General features: G+C 41.4%; 1 protein-coding gene across 1 annotated transcript; it reads right to left on the reverse strand.

The window, feature by feature from the left end:
• Positions 1-925: 925 nt before the first annotated feature.
• Positions 926-17,389, reverse strand: LOC308400364 (NXPE family member 3-like; the record flags this gene model as incomplete). The annotated part of the gene is made up of 6 exons (XM_080888009.1): positions 926-1,479; positions 1,575-1,781; positions 2,515-2,585; positions 2,724-3,016; positions 12,269-12,721; positions 17,276-17,389. The coding sequence occupies 6 exons, from the start codon at positions 17,387-17,389 to the stop codon at positions 926-928; spliced, it is 1,692 nt and encodes a 563-aa protein (XP_080744135.1).
• Between the last annotated feature and the right edge of the window lie 372 nt (positions 17,390-17,761).

Genomic DNA, 17,761 nt, shown 5'->3' on the forward strand with positions numbered 1-17,761 from the left:
TAAATGTAAAATTAAAAATCATGGCTCTCGTCACTAAGTATTTAAGTCAATACCTTATATAATATCAAAATATGCAATTGAAAATTTATTAATTTAAGTGATTAAAATCGTGTCCAGAGTTTTTGTGAACACCATCAGATTTTTTTAAAAGTACAAAAAAAATCAGGAATTATTGTGGGCAGCTTACACTCTGAGGACCCCTTTACCACTTCCTGTTTGCTACACATGCCATGAGGTCACTGCTGTGATAATTTTTTATTTTTTAAAGATGCAACAATTTCAAAAGCATTTTTATTTATTTAACTTCAGGTCTGCCAATAAGTGACAACATAGTGAAACAATAATCAGTGTGTATATGTATACTTTTTAATTCATTAGCTCAAATCAAACCCCACAAATTATTCATGCACCACAGTCACAAGACCCTTCTCAGATACAAATTAGCTAGTTCAGTGAATGGGAAAAAACTTCACTTTGGTTTTCCAAGCAATCTGCAATGTAAAAACAAAACAAGAAAGTGTGCACGGTATTTTCAAACAAGGAATTACAAAATTTTGCAAAATGAAGAAACAAATTGAAGGCTGGCAGTCAACTGTAATAACCAGCTAGATGGACAGTACTAGAGTTATGTTGATTGCTCACAGCCTGGGAAAGACTGACTGATGTAATTAGTCGACCTGCTCAAATATAATTACATAAAATCAAACTTAGGGACAGCATAATTTGTCAGGTGCTTCCTCTCTTAGGAAGACATTGGAATATGTCAGCTTTGCATCCCCCCCCCCCCCCCCCTCATGTTTCAAATGAATTATTGTTGTCATAACAAAAAAGTTATTAAGATTATGTGCCACCATAGTCTGCTCCTATGAATTTGAAGCATACATATTATAGATAAGATGTGTCTGCATAGGCTGCTGAAACACATCTATCCAACCTTTTGAGGACATATGTAGGATAAAAGAACATTAATCATGTTCTTGATAATTGGAGGTTGTGGGTGCATGTTGTGTGGCAGGTGGTGGGCCAGAACCATCTCCCAGGCATCGACCAGATGGACATTGAAGCCTTTGAACACAGCCCTGAGTGCCTTTAGCCGCTGAAAAGTGTACCAGTCGCTGTTGACAAATGCACCAGAGGGTGTAAAAGATTTGGGATTTCCAGTCCGAATGACAACCACAGTGCCTGGAGCCCTGGACAGTAGCCTTACCACTGCCCTGCGAATGGACATCAGTCGACGGATGTAGAACTCAATAGGGAAATTGTCAAAGTGTGCCCAGATGCCAAAAACTACTACAGTGTTACTACCTCCAACCACATTGTCCAGCTCATTGGCAATATAATGCAGCTCCATGGATGGGACATTGACAGTACGCAGAGGAGGACCGTGGGCGCGGTGCGTCACAAAGATATTGTTTGCATAGTCCAGCGCCATTAAAGGTCCGATAGACTTGGGGCTATGCAGGTTAAACTCCTTTAGATCTAAAAGAATTCCAAAGGGAATAAGTTAAGCTACATGAATAAAATGGGGTGAACATCATAATGTTGGTTTACAGAAGGGTTTGCAGAGAAGCTACCTGGTAGTGATGCATTAAGGTACTCAAACCACTGCCTCATTGTGGAGTCTCCATACATATGGACCACCTTTCCTTTCAGACACTGAGTGATGGCTGAGGAAGTGTTGAACTGTTGAACTGTGGAACCATCTAGTGCTCGCCACACACCCTGGTAGTAATAGCCAGAGGGTTTAGACCCCCCACTGCTGCTGCTCACCTCTGACTGACCTGGTAAGCAGGAAAACAAATAATTGTGTGTGTTTTTAACTTAAAATGAAAAGACCAAAACAAAGCCTTTCTTTAACCTGTCTGTAGCATTCAAACCCAAGTCAAATTCTTACAAATGTATTGCTGTATTTTTCTAATTTTGATTTCATGAAACATCTGGTCGATGGCGTGTTCTAGAATGATGTTAAAGCTGACCCCAGCCCAGCAGCCAGAACCTGAACTTCAACTTGTAAGAAACTAATGAGCAGTCAGGTTGCCACCTCTGTTTCTCCCTGTCCATGTTTCTATAGCAGAATCACTGTGCTATTTTCAATTCCCATTACTAGTCATTGATTGGCTTCCAACGATCTGCCCTTCTACATGAGAGATCAATCTAATTTTAATGAGGTAAACCTCACTGCACTGCCCAATTCCCAGAAGTTTCTTTGTAATTTTATAAGAGACCCCTACGGTAAGTTAATTTCATCCACATCTTGAACTATGCTTTCATAAGAACACCCCCAGCTGTTAGTGTTATCAATAACGCATCAATAAAGTTCTCCAGATCTCCTGATCACTTACTCTTAAAATAACCTTGACACATCCTATAGGTGTCCAATATCAAGAAGATGCTAGTAAATGTTGTGGGAGTTTTAATTTATTTATTTATTAATGTTTGACCTGCCAACTGCTTATAATATATATCACAACCTTTTTTAAATATTTCATTATGGAGATATAGATGTTAGCGTACCTTTCTGTTTTGGCAAAATGGTGACGCTGGCTGGTCCTGAAGCCGGAATGGAGACTTTCATATTTACACCTCTGAAGGAAAGCATACACAATTAACATCTTCACAAAATTTGGAAAGAACATCTTTTTGAACTAGAAAATTAAATGTATTATGCACAGTATATACATTTTTAGTCACTCCAGAAATTTAACACCACAGATAATGCTCACCTCTGAAAAAGCTTCTCCATAGTTGTCAGGTTTTTTTTATATCCTCCATTGTAGTTGCTGATCCTGGCATTACAACTCAGATTTGTTGGCTTGTAGCAGAACCATGGCTCACCTGTATGGAGGTCAGTGTAGTTACACACAGGCTGCTCAGTTGGACGTAAACATACGTTACACGTGGTCGTTCTAGTGAACAAGCTTGAGCGGAACTGGCTCTTGAAGAAGATCCTGTCAGGTTCCTCTTTGTTCATCCTGCGCAGCTCTGTGACTGCCTCACTGGGATGAACCAATATCACCTGGTAGGACAAAGAATCAGAGTGTTGAAACAGTATCACATAAATATGTATAATGACGACAACCTTTTAGAATATGGAACGCCAGGACTGCCATAATGAATTAATTAAATACACCATTAAATAATTAATTAAATGTGGCAATAATTAATTAAAATTGGAATTAATTAATTAAATAAATAGTTATGACACATGTAATTAATTAATTATTGACACATTTAATTAATTATTTATGTATTTCACATTTTAATTAATTATTGACACATTTAATTAATTAATTATTGACACATTTAATTAATTATTTATGTATTTCACATTTTAATTAATTATTGACACATTTCATTAATTATTGACACATTTAATTAATTATTTAATGATATATTTATTTCATTTTGGCAGTCTTGGCGCCTGGCTCTCATCATGAAATAATTTTATCTGTCAGCCTCACCCATCAAACTCAGGGGGCGGGGTTAACGCTGATCGAGTCAAAACCATTGCTTTGGCCTGGTGGCCATTGTTTCTAGCACACAACAACCGGCATGTGGAAGCTAACAGAACTGAGCTTTGAAAAACCCTGTTTGTGTGTTACCAAATACCGTTTTAATATTTTTTTAGCCGAGAATGTAGTGGTTTAATCTTCATGTGTCTGGTCGGTTTGTCAAGATACAGCCTCTTTGCAAAAGTGTTTCGATGATTTCGGAGATGTCTGCCCAGTCTCACGGCAAAGCGTGGGATAGACCCGCTCGCCTCGCAAGCAATCCCACCGACAAAGCGCAGGCCCCGGTACACAGCTGTAGTAACCCCCGCTGACTTCTTTTACTGAGGTTATATTTATCGGTGTTTTATTTCCTGATGTTCTTATGTGTCCTACGTGTTTCAGTCGCCAATTCTGAATTATAACTAACATTAAAAACATGTTTAAGGAGGAGAGAGAGCAAATAAATCTGTTTAACATCTGATCTTTGGGTTTTTGTTCAGTAATCAGCGTGACCTGTGTATAAACACATAAAAGAGATAACGTTGGTGTTTCCGTCATGTAGTAACTGCTGGCTTTAACTGTACAAAGGTTGTTCGACACTATGAAACACATACAGACTTCATGATGTTCGGCTAATATTTTTATTGTGAATATTAATCATGCTGACCTCGCTCTGTACACCACGCAGCGAGGTCAGCATATCCACGATATCCTCAGCTCCATGAGTTAACACAAAGTTTCCCAGCTGACTATCTAACTGCCAACTATTCCAGAGACGTGAAAATATACAGCATAAAGAAAAGTGTAAGAGACTCAGCAGCAGATTAGAATAACAGTTATACATTTAATAAATCACCAAATGAATCCAAGAAACGAGCAAACCTGTTCCGACAATTTGAATTTGTATTCCCTCAGCTGCAGACTCGCTGCTGTTTAAATGTTTGAAAAGGAAGATTAGATATAAAAAACGTCAAACATAGACTCAGTCTGCCTTCACATTTGATATGAGGCCAGCACGTATAGTGGCCTCAGCAGGCTATTACTGAAATACACGTGCTATATCATAAACTATGATATAAACAGGGAGGTCCTATTAACATGTTTAGTTTTAAAGGACACCTTCCTGCCTTTAGTCTCATTCATGAGCAGTATTAGTTTTCTTCTAACATCCAGAAGTCTGCACGATGTGTTTCATAGTTTGTAACAAGCCTTTGACAGGTAAACATAACATGACCGAAAAAGAAAAAAAAAAGAAAAAAAAAAGAGAGAGAGTGTTGACATAAGAAGAGAAAATTCTCTCAATTATGGAGACAGGCAAATGGTTCATTTATGTTTGATGTGTGTTTATTCCTCCCTAAATATCGTCGGTGAAGTTCGCCATGCACGTCAGATTTTCCTGCGCATTTTTATACCTCTGCCAACAGAGAGAGAAAAAAAAAATCACATTCTAACAGACAGCTGCTGCTTAGAATACAGTTGAATAACTATTAAAAAACAGATGATATTTAGATGATAGTTCAGTCTAACACATGTGCCAGTGAACCATTAAACGTCTGTGAAACTATGCAGTTATGAAACGTAACTTTAACCTCAGCCAAACCGATTTGCTCAGTTGTAAATAAAACAGCGAAGTAAACGTGACCCGACAGACAGAACCTGAGTGAATGAAGTCCAGCGTTTAACCACTGAGAGCTAAAACTCAGCTGAGGTTTGAAAGCTGTGTGCTGGTGATTGGACATCAGCCGCTGATAAAGCTGTTCGCCTATAAAGTGCTCTGTAAGGAAACGAGCTCCAGCAGCTCTGCGCTCGGGGAAAACACTATATTTACTTATCTTGTGCAGAAAAATGCGCTGACATTGCGTTATATCGAGCACCGGCTGCCCAGTTAAACTGTGACTATCACCAGGTAACTAGGCGTGTTTCTTGAACTAGCAGCAGGTGTTAAACAGCTGACAGATGAGGAGGAGGATGCATGCAGGTAAACTGAGGGTCTGCTGAGCTGATCGCTGGTTTCGTGAGAAAAATGTCAGCTCGTTCTTTATGTTACAGAAGCACAGAGACACAAGACCAGGCGGAAAGAGACGATCGTTCGGTGAAAATGAGAATCTGCGAATGCAACATGTGGAACACGGAGAGTGGAATATGTAAACAAACCGGTTAATGTACCCCCTCGGTGCACTCTGCATGCTAACTGTTAGCAGAGCTAGTGAAATCTCTGAAAACATCTGAGCACTTTTGCAAACATGTTCTATGTTGACAACCTGACCAGACGTACGTCGCGACATTCGCGGCTAAAACACTGTTAAAAGTGTAGCTGGTGACAGAAAAACGGGGTATTTTAAAACTACACCACCACCATTGCTGCTTGTGATTTGATCTGCATTCTGGGATAACTGGCTGCCCCAAGTCTACACAAGCAATCGATTTTCTAGGATCGACCTGTTTTGACTTACTTTGCACGGCAACCAATCAAATGTTAGAGAAGCTGCATGGGCAGCGTTAACCCCGCCCCCTGAGTTTGATGGGTGAGGCTGACAGATAAAATTATTTCATGACGAGAGCCAGGCGTCAGGACTGCCAAAATGAAATAAATAAATATATCATTAAATAATTAATTAAATGTGTCAATAATTAATTAAATGTGTCAATAATTAATTAAAATGTGAAATACATAAATAATTAATTAAATGTGTCAATAATTAATTAATTACATGTGTCATAACTATTTATTTAATTAATTAATTCCAATTTTAATTAATTATTGCCACATTTAATTAATTATTTAATGGTGTATTTAATTAATTCATTATGGCAGTCCTGGCGTTCCATATTAGAACAGACTTTCTTTTTGATGGTAAGTAATTCATTCAGATTACATGCATGCAAGCATGAAGACAATGACAAAGTCAAATGTATTTATATATCACAATTATATCACAATTGCTGTACAATTAAGATAATTAAAAAATAAAAACATAGGGAGACATGATAAGAGTTAAGAAAAAGAATCATGAAATTGTACCAATTTAAGCGATCAGAAAGCTATGAGGGTGCTAATCTGTGCAAAGCCTTAAAAACAAATAATAAAATCTGAAAATTAATTCTAAAACTAACTGGCAGCCTGTGCAATGATGCCAGTGTGGTGTGAATAAGGCACGGCGGGTCCAGTGATCAGTGTTTTGAGCCATTTTATTTACATCACAACACACCACACTCCAAACCCCTGAGTTCCCGTGTTTATAACTGGGCGGGAGTGATTAAGGATGCCGTGCAGCTGCGTCCGCCCTCCACACGCCCCACCACATACCCCCATCGCTCGACTGAGGCCGGGGAGCCATCCGGCCAAACCTACTCCACCCACCGCGAGCGGGAGAGGGGATCAGCCTGGACCGGCGGCGCCCCCGGGCCCTGGCCAAGCGACAGGGAGGTGTCTGTTCTGGTGGCCGCCCATGCATCCAGCGGCGCCGGTGATGAAGTGGGTCCAAGGGTCGCCCACGGAGCTGGACCGGAGGCCACCCATGTGGTTGTCACAGATTATTAGGCAGAGCACTCACTTGCAGGACTCTGAAGTTTAGAGAGAAGGTGAGGGTTTATTTTCAGTGCGGCACCAAGTGAGGATATCTACATATATACAGTGAGACAGATAACACCGGGCTCCGGGGGGTGGAGGGGGGTCCGAGGGGAAGGTCCAAGGCGGGGTACATATGCTCCTCTTCAACTTAATCCACAACTCACTCTGAATGTCCACTCCAAAACGCTCACTCACACACATCCACAGAAATCCAGACAGCAGGGAAGACGGGCAGGGAATCTAGAAGGCCTGTACACAGAGAAAAACAACGTGAGGAGGAACCTCTAGGTGATCACAAGAAATACTTCCAAAGGCTAGGCCACACTGGCGCTAGGTAGTGTTACGCTCCAGCGAGGAAGCAGCCTCTCTTGCCATCTTAAGTAGTCTGCCAGGATCAGTGTGAATGAGCCACAGGTGTGTGTTCAGGGCAGGTTCAGAGGCGGGGAATCAAGGTCCAGTTCCGCCCTGGTGGGAGAGGCGAAGACAAAAAACACACACACCACGACCTCTCCAGATCTTGAGAACCATGACAGTGGCAAGCAGCGACACAGCCGGCGTGGCATTGAGCCGGGGCTCATGGACAGCTGGGCAGGCGTCCAGCACGCCGGACCACACCACACACCGGCCTCTCCGCCGCTGCCTCTCCCAGCTGGCGCAGCTCACGCACCGCCGCTGCTGCTGCTGCTGCTGCTGCTGCTGCTGCTGCCTCGAGAAGCCCCTCGCGCGGCTCCTTCGTTGCCGCCACTCCCGGCACGAGCAGCCTCTCACGCGGTTCCTCCGCCACTCCTGGCTCGAGCAGCCTCTCCCGCGTCCTGGGTTTGGGCACCAGTGTGATGGGAATGAGACATGGCGGGTCCAGGGATCATAGGTTTTGAGCCATTTTATTTAACATCACAACACACCACACTCCAAACCCCTGACTCCCCGTGTTTTTAACTGGGCGGGCGTGAATAGGGATGCCGTGCAGGTGCGTCCGCCCTCCCTGCACAGCACCACAGGCCACGCCCCACCACAGCCAGTATGGGAGATATGTGGTCTCGCTTGCGTGTGCCAGTTAGTAACCGTGCTGCAGCATTTTGGGCCAGCTGCAGATGGCTAACTGATGACAGACTAACACCAGAGTAAAGACTATTACAGTAGTCGAGGCAAGATGAAATGAAGGCATGGATAGCTCTCTCAAAGTCTCCAAAACAGAAAAATGGCCTCACTTTGGCAAGTAGTCAAAGATGAAAGAAACTGGACTTGATTACAACATTAATCTGTTTGTCAAACATTAGAGTCGAAAAACACTCATAGGTTCCTAGCAAAGGTTTTTTTTATATTTAAAGGGCCAAAGTCGCAGTGGACCAAACACAATCACCTCTGTTTTCTGTTGGGTTGGCTTTAGGAAGTTTAAAGCCATCCATGCCTTAACATCCTCCAAACAATCTAGCAAAACCTTCAGAGCACTCACAGATTTACATTTCAGTGGTAAATCTGTGAGTCGTCTGCATAACAATGGAATTGTTTTTTAAAAATTGAACCCATAGGGAGCATATAAATAGAAAAGAGAACTGGACCAAGAATGGACCCCTGGGGGACTTTTGTATGATATGTATAACTATGTAACTGTATACACTATTTATCATTGTGCACTGAGCATATATATATTTTAACTTTCACGTAGAGTCTTAAGCACAAGACATTTTGCGCACACACACACACACACACACACACACACACACACACACACACACACACACACACACACACACACACACACACACACACATTGCCTTGTCTTTGTAACCAAGGGGGGTTATGAGGGGAGGTACTATTGTTTTGTGTGAACTGTGTTCCCAATAAAAGGCAGCAATCGGAGGCCGGATTTGGGGTCATTTTCGTGGCGGACGCAGACGAGGCCTCCCTTGCAAGTAATCGATCGATCGCTGACTGTCTTGTTTTCTTTCATGATGAATAAGTCTCTAAAACCAGCGGGGCTTGTGGAAACACAGACCCAACACCATTTTTATCTTGAAAGGTCTGGAGCTGAAGAAAGACAAGTTTCTCTAGGACTTTAGAAAGAAAAGGCAATTTAGAAATTGGTCTGTAGTTGGATAAAACTGCTGGATCCAGGTTAGGTCTTTTAATAGGTTCCACCACTGCATGTTTAAAGTCGGTAGGGACACACTCAGACTGAAGACTGCTATTGACAGTAGACAGTAAACTCATACCCACAGTGTCAAAAACATCTTTCAGTAAACGAGATGGGACCATATTCAGAATACATCTTGTGGGTTTCAAGTCGCACCGAACTGCAACAAGGGTTTTCCCTGTCACCCTGTCTCTTCAACCAAAGATCTGAAGAAGCTCTGGCCACACGTGTGTTACCAAAAGTCACAACCTTCAAGATTCAAGAGCTTTATTGTCAATACAGCAGTATACACAGTATACAGTGTGCCAAAATTCTGTTTCATCCTGTTCCCCCCACGGCGCCTTTGTAAGTATATGAAAGATATGTCTCCAAGAGATATAAAACTAGAAACAACAAATAAATAACGTGCTAAATCTTGGTAAAATTAAGGGATACAAAGGTACTAATTACTAACTATACAATACTAACTGTACGACAAACAAAGACAGGACAGAGACAATACAAAGTGGATTGTGCAGTGATATTGAATACCAGGTTGAGTCATTGTCAGGATATTACAGACGAGACACGACAAAGACATGTGCAAGATGTGCAAATGTAGTTTAGTTTAGATATGTGTTTAGTCCCTACGTGACTGAGTGTGCAAATAAGCATATCGTTCCCAGGTGGACTGTGTAAGTTTTTGTTGTTTTTGAGTTTTTTCACGAGTATTGTAAGGTGTTTGTAAAGGTGTATGTGTTTATCAGTCCTTTGGTGGTATCAAGTTGAGGGCTCTGACTGCTTGGGGGAAGAAGCTCTTGCAGTGTCTCCTGTTACAGTTTTGATCCTTCAAAACCGTCTGCTAGATGGAAAGAAGGAGAACGGTGCATGTGAGGGGTGGAAAGTGTCCTTCACTATGCTGTTCGCACGTCGGATGATGTGTCTGTCATAGAGTTGGGAGATGGGTGGGAGAGGGCCTCCAATGACCCTCTCTGCTGTCCTCACCATCCGCTACAGAGACTTCTTTTCAGCGAGGGTGCAGTTTCCTTACTAGATAGTGATGTAGCAGCAGAGGACTGATGTGAGGATGGGAGGAGGGAGACTGGCCTTCTTCAGTTTCCTAAGAAAGACACTGTTGGGCTTTCTTCATGATGCTGGTGGTGTTCAGGTTCCAAGAGAGGTCATCTGATATGTGCACACCCAGGAACTTCACACTGTTGACCATCTTAACAGCAGATGATGTGCAGTGGGTGTTGGTCATTGAGGTCTTCCTGACGTTAACAACCATCTCTTTAGTCGTCTGAACATTTAGAGACAGGTTGTTATTCTGACACCAGTCCACCAGGTGTTGTACCTCCTCTATGTATTCAGACTCATCGTTGTTGGTGATGAGACCCACCACTGTTGTGTCATCTGCAAACTTGATGATGTGATTTGAGCTGTACTGTGTAGTATTCTCATGTGTTAGCAGGGTGAACAGCAGTGGACCAAGCACACAGCCCTGCGGCGATCCTGTACTCAGTCTGAGGTTTTATCTCCTAGTTAGAAAGTCCAAGATCCAATTGCAGAGGGGGGTGTTTATCCTTGTCAGTCCAACTTCTTTACCAGCTCCTGGGGAACGACTGTGTTGAATGCTGAGCTGAAGTCAGAAAACGGTATTCTGACATAAGTGTCCTTTTTGTCAAGATGGGAGAGAGAAAGGTGAAGAGCAGACAAAATGGCACCGTCTGTGGAGGGGTTTGGGCTGTATGCAAACTGTAGTGGGTCCAGATTTGGTGGAAGTTGTGTATTAATGTGCCTCAATACCAGCCTCTCAAAGCACTTTGTGAAGATGGGCGTAAGTGGCACCGGCCGGTAGTCATTGAGTGCACTTCTTTGGCACCGGGATGATTTTCGTGGTTTTGAGGCATGCAGGTACCACAGCTGAGCTCAGTGATGTATTTAACACAAAGTGAAGTGCAGAGGGGGGGATAGAGGGGCTTGAGCACCCGTCCCTTTCCTGATGGGTGCCCACAGTGCCCTTTTGTTGAGACAACTTTTTAAAAAAAAAAAATTATTTTTTTTTATGTGTGTGTGCGTGCGGAGTCCTGTCTGTGCCCCTCAACAATAATATTTAACTATTAATCACAGTTTTGCTAAATAAAAGGATCTGGCTTGCATCAGTCACATGATCACATTTAACCAATGATCGCCCTTGACGGCAGAACGCGCTGGTTACCAGCCGGGAACGAGCTCACAAAGAGCACGCGCATTTTTTGCGGTTATAAGCTTGACCTTGAATTTAACCTTGATAAATTTTCCAGTGATTGAAAAAAGGACAGACAGTGAAAGAAAGAGGTCCCTACTCTAAGGAGCTTGGAAAGAAAAGCGTCTGGACTTCTTTAAGTTGCTTGAAGACGTTTCACCTCTCATCCAAGAAGCTTCTTCTGTTCCAGGGTCAAATGGTGGGGAGTCCCAGATTTAAACCCTGTGGGAGTATCCGCCCAAAGCGGGACAAAAGGATGGATGACCAATATGTCAATATTATGACCAATAAACAGGCAATATGTCTGTGACTGAGAACCTTCAGATGGTTTGAAAGAGGAGTGAAAGAAGCATCTATGTCCACTGTGAGCGACCATCTTTGAACAGAGGCGGGGTTTATGACACCAACTCTCTGCCATCTATAATCCAGTTTTGAGATCCTTCCCAGACGCCTTAACGCCCACTCACATCCTGGGCCATCTGACCTCAGGAAATCACATGATAGGGTGGGGCCAGGTTTCACAATGAACACACCCGAAACTCTGGCTGATTGGGACCCACACCCATTTTCACACCTTGGCTCATGTGATTAGATAGAGGATCATCAGGGGTCCTTTTGTCCCTCTTTGGGCGGATACTCCCTCAAGGTTTAAATCTGGGACTCTCCACCATTTGACCCTGGAACAGAAGAAGCTTCTCGGATGAGAGGTGAAACGTCTTCAAGCAACTTAAAGAAGTCCAGACGCTTGTCTTTCCAAGCTCCTTAGACTACGATGACCTGGATGACTGAGAACCTTCACAGACATATTTGGTCCCTACAATCACATTCAAGATGAGTGTTAGCATTACCTGAACCTGTGCACTTCCTTCCCAGAGTAGAGAGAATACAGCAGAGTAGGTGCCATTGAGATAATCTGTTATATGCCCTGCAGCACCTGCACCAAGAGTCAAGTTGTGCAGCCGGGCTAGTAAGACATCTCCGCCGGACTTCTTTGGATAGCCTTGAAAGTCATACATTTTTATCATAACCTCCAGTTTATCACCTATGTACCACTGTTCTCCCCTCTTCCTTGGGAGAATGGTGAAGGTGCTATGGGCTGGATCACTGGTGTTGTTCAGAGAAAGAGGAGATGGTAATGGTGGAGTTTTAGGCCAAGCGATGGACTCTAGTACAAGGTGTTCTTCAAGAGCTTCCTCAGGGGACAGTGGTTTTAACTTGCAGAAGTTAGAATACATGTCAGCAGGTTGGGTGACAGTGGCAGCTCCTGGGATGATGATGGTGATGTCCAGTTTATCCCAAAACTGAAAAATTTGTGTGGCAAATACAAAAAATAGCAAATATACTCATTCATAATTCAGCTTTAGTTTTTAACATAATATGATGAAAGATTATTTTTGTGCAGGTATCCCTTCTTTCATTGTTTTTCATAGGTTAATGCAGTTTGTCTGCCACCTTGTTTTTCAATAGAATAATCATGGAATGAATACATATAATACTGTTCTGTGTATTTTTAGCCTTGCTTGATCCATTGTCCAATTTCAAAAAGAGTAAAGACTGCTGCCTTAATCTATCACTTTGAGTTTTCCTCTTAACCAGCTGCCTAAAACCAAACAACAGCACAGCTAATGCCGAGCTACAGAAGAGAGAATTTATATCCTGTTCATAGCTTGTACTCACTACAGCCTGTTATAGTTATAGAATATTCACAACATACTTCATACCGTGTACATTATAACATACCATAATAGACCCATTTCTGTAATATACTCACATATCTATATTATTGCTAATATATATTGTAATATATCTATATCACTAAAGCACTTCTGGATGGATGCAAACTGCATTTCGTTGCCCTGTACCTTTGCATGTGCAATGACAATAAAGTTGAATTCTATTCAATTCAATTCTATTCTATATATTTGATTAATAACTTTTTTCAGCAGATATTTTTTATCAGTAAGGCAAGCATGCTGTACACTTACAAAGTAGTTATCAATTAAAAGTAAACAATCTAATTGTCACGGTTCTGGGTCAAAAGCATTTTCTGTTTCTGTTTTGGGTTTTTTCTAAATGATGATTTGATCGGATTTTTGAGTTGTGCTGGTCTGATTTTGTATTAAGGGTTATTCTTGGTTGTGTTCTTTTGACGTTATTTGTTGTTCTGGCCTCTAGTTTAAGTCACTGTCTTCTCTGTTTCATGTGTTATATTCTTTCAGTCTGTCTCTCGGTGTCAAGTTTGCGTTTTTGTGATTTGTTTCGTATTTCCTGTTTTATTTTGCTAGTCCAAGTCCTATGTCTGTGTATTCAGTTTTACCTGCCCCTGTCTTGTTAGCCCTAATCTCTCCCAGCTGTACTCCTGTTTCCCATTCTGATTACTCCCTGTGCATATAAGCCCTGTGTTTTCCTTTGTTCTCTGTCGTGTCGTACCCTCAACATGCTGTGTGTTTGTTATGTCGAGGCTTCCAGCGCCTCTGTTCTGAGTTTTGTTTTGTGTTGCTTTTGTGAGTTTATTTTACGAGGACGTTTTGCCAGCAATAAAGCTGCATTTTGAGTTCCAGTCCCGTTTTGAGAGTCCTGCATTTTGGGTCCTTTCTCCTGCCTGCCTGCCACACAGCACAACCATAACAGTAATGTTTAAGTATATAGAATTATAGGTGGCTGCTCACTACAAATATACTTCAAAAAGTGATCAACAGATGTGTTTCAACCTCCCTTGATTTGATATGAATCATAGTATGGCTGCACATACAGTACATCATTACTTACAGTGCATTATTACAGAAACTTGAATCAACCTCAGAATTTGAACCTTGGGCAGAAGGTTAAAGCTTATAACAAACACATTATTTGTTTGTAAGTCTGTGGAAAAATTTGGGTGCTGTGCTTTAAATTGTTTACAAGTATTTTTTCAAGTCTCGGACCACAAATCCTGTGTCAGAGTCTGTGTTTGCAGACTGTGTGGAGGTTGGATTGTGGACCAAAAACAGACACATGGAAACAAAACATGAGCAATTTATTAAAAAAATTGGTGAGCAATAGAAACGGAAGGTACAGTAATTCTCTTCTCTATGGTCTACCTGATAAATCGCTCCATAAATTGCAGCCAGTTCAAAACACAGCTGCACTTGTTGTTTCCAGAATGAGATCCACTGAACGTATAACACCTGTTCATAAACAGCTCTACTGGCTTCCAGTTCACCTCCGTGTCAATTTCTCTCCTCCATATTTATCTGATCTTCTCCACACATACTCGCCTCCTCGTACACTCCGCTCTGCTTCAGCTTCCCTTCTGTCTGTTCCACCTGGTTGCCTGACTGCCATGGGACTCAGAGCCTTTAGCCATTCTGCCCCGAGACTTTGGATGCACTTCCACCAGATCTCCGGACCACAAACTCTCTCATCACTTTTAAATCACATCTTAAAACCCACTGTTCATCTTTGTGAGCAGTTTTTAAATCACTTCACTGATAAAATTTCTACCTTAAAAGCTCCGGTGATGTGCCAAGCCCCTGATTTACGCTGCTCTATGACACTTGCTCAGTTCGAACCAGTGTCACTTCCTACCCTTAAGGGAATTATTGGCCGTTCACGACATTCTCCCATCTCACATTATTAAGGAGGGATTTAATGTAATTGGGCCTTGTATATTATCACTAATCAATCTTTCTTTGTCACTGGGTTGTGTTCCGGCTGCCTTTAAACATGCCGTAGTGAAACCTGGTCTTAAAAATCGTTCCCTAGATCACTCAAACCTCGCTAATTACAGACCTATCTCGCAACTTCCGTTCCTGTCAAAAATCCTCAAGAAGATAGTCCTATCACAACTTCAGACCTATCTGAATGTGAATAACATCTGGGATAAATTCCAGTCTGGGTTTAAACTACGGAAACGGCACTCTTGAGGGTCTTCAATGATCTTGTAATTACTGACTCTGGGTGCCCCGCGGTCTTCATTTTGTTGGACCTGTCCTCTGGTTTTGATGTGGTGGACCATAATATCCACTTAATGAGGCTTGAACATCTGGTTGGCATTACGGGTATGGCCCTTAGTTGGCTTAAATTCTACTTATCGGAGAGGTCCTTCTCTGTCACGATGGGTACCTACTCCTCTTCCACTGCCCCCGTTACCTGTGGTGTCCCTCAGGGGTCTGTGCTGTTTTCTCTATATATGTTACCCGTTGGTCGTATTATTGACAAGTACAAACTCTCTGATCATTGCTACGTGGATGACATTCATATTTATTTTGAATTGACTGAGGATGATACTTCATCGATGCTTCGCTTCTTCGATTGTATAAATGAAGTTAAAGACTGGCTGCTGAGCAATTCCCTTATCCTTAATAACAAGAAAGCGGAAATTGTAATCTTTGACAGTCACACCCCTGGAGCCCATCTAACTGGTGTCCTCGGGCCCTTTGCTGATTTCCGATTCCGCAAGTAATTTGGGTGTTTACCTGGACGGCTCCTTTAAGTTTGAGAAACATGTGTCCTCTGTTATTAAATCTTCTTTCTATCAACTTCGTTTAATTTCTAAGGCCAAGACATACTTACCACATGAGGATGTAGAAAAGCTTATCAATGCCTGTCACATCCAGGTTAGACTACTGCAACTCCCTATACACTGGGCTTCATTCTGCCCTTCTTCATAGATTGCAACTCGTCCAAAACGCCGCGGCTCGCCTTCTAACTGGTACTCGTAGGGTTTGAGTCTATCACCCCAATTCTCACTGGCCTCCACTGGCTTCCAATTAAATACCGCATTGATTTCAAAATCCTACTGCTTAATTATAAAATCATAAATAACATCACACCTAGCTACCTTATTGATCTCCTTAGCGTGTATACCCCCAGTAGAACGCTGAGATCGTCTGACCAATTGCTCTTGGTGCAACCTAGGTCACGGCTGAAAACCAGAGGTGACCGTGCCTTTGCTTCATTTGCACCTAACCTCTGGAATAACCTCCCTCATACCATTCACGTGTCTGGCTCGAGCAGGCCTTTTAAGTGTCCCTTCTTGCCCTCCCCTTTCCTCTCTTTTGCTTATATTGTTTTATTGTTTTAATCATTAAGTCTTGCTTGCTTATCTACGTACTTAATCGTTAATCAATGCCTCCCACCTGCTAGCTTATCTACCTTTGTACTTTACTACTATTTTATTGGATTATGTGAAGCACTTTGGCTACCTCTGGTTTTAAATGTGCTATACAAATAAAGTTGTATTGTATTGTATTGTATTGTATTGTATTGTATTGTATTGTATTGTATCTATTCAAAATTTCATACAGCTGATTCTGTCTTAGTCCATTTTTACCTTGCTCAGCTTTTATACTTTCATGCTTTTTAGTTTTTTGTTATTCACATTATGCCTAAATTTTATTTTGCCACGTTTTATTGTATTGTATTGCTGCTACTGTTCTGTACTATTGTAAGGTAACCTTGAGGGTCTTAAAGGTGCCTATAAATAAAATGTATTATTATTATTATTATTATTGAATTTTAAGTACTTTTTGTATTAACATCTAATGAATAATTTGTATATTTATTTAATTAACACAAATATTTAATTATGTATTAAGTTAATTCATTTTGGTACTCGAGGTCCTCCATAACTTCAGGGTTGAAGTCTTTAAAGCTTAAAGTTTCTACTTCAGTTATATTAACTAATGAAGCAAAGCTACAAAAGGAGTCTTTGTAAAATAAATTATGCACCCAACCCCCCCCCCCCCCCCCCCTTTTTTTAAATTGTGCTAGTTGCTCTTTCTTTTCTCATTTCTGATTTTGAGAAAGTAAATAAAATTAAGAAAATTAACTAGTAAATTAATTACAAAAACAAATAATAAAAAAAAACTCACATCCAGAATGTCCACGATGTATATAATCAGAATCAGGACAAACACAATGAGGAATACGAAGATGTAACCAGGCTTCGGAAGGCAGGTGGAGTGTTTATAAAGTAGGAACGTCATGATTGGAAAACAGTCCTCATGTCTTGTTGCAGCGTTGTGCTGTGTGACCAGTTCACCTGGTAGTGAATGTAGAAGTGCTCTGCATTATGAATGTGGAAACTGTCTTACTTTCACAGTTAAACATAGCAATGGTTAAGCGGAGAGTTATGTGGATCCTTCCAGGTTTTGATAATGGATCGGATTTTTATATCAGTTTCAGCAGACTCCTAGATGTTTTCTTTGCTTAATGAGTGACCATTCTCTGAAACAGAGTAAGACTTTTTCCAGTATTTTCACATTTCTTCTGACATCACCATTAAACAAATGAGAAGATATTCATTATCATTTTTTTTTTCCAATGTTTGTTGAATAGTAGGAAGATCCTGACATAAG

The sequence above is a fragment of the Rhamphochromis sp. 'chilingali' genome (genome assembly GCF_963969265.1).
Source record: "Rhamphochromis sp. 'chilingali' genome assembly, chromosome: 7".
NCBI classification, from domain to species: Eukaryota; Metazoa; Chordata; class Actinopteri; order Cichliformes; family Cichlidae; genus Rhamphochromis; species Rhamphochromis sp. 'chilingali'.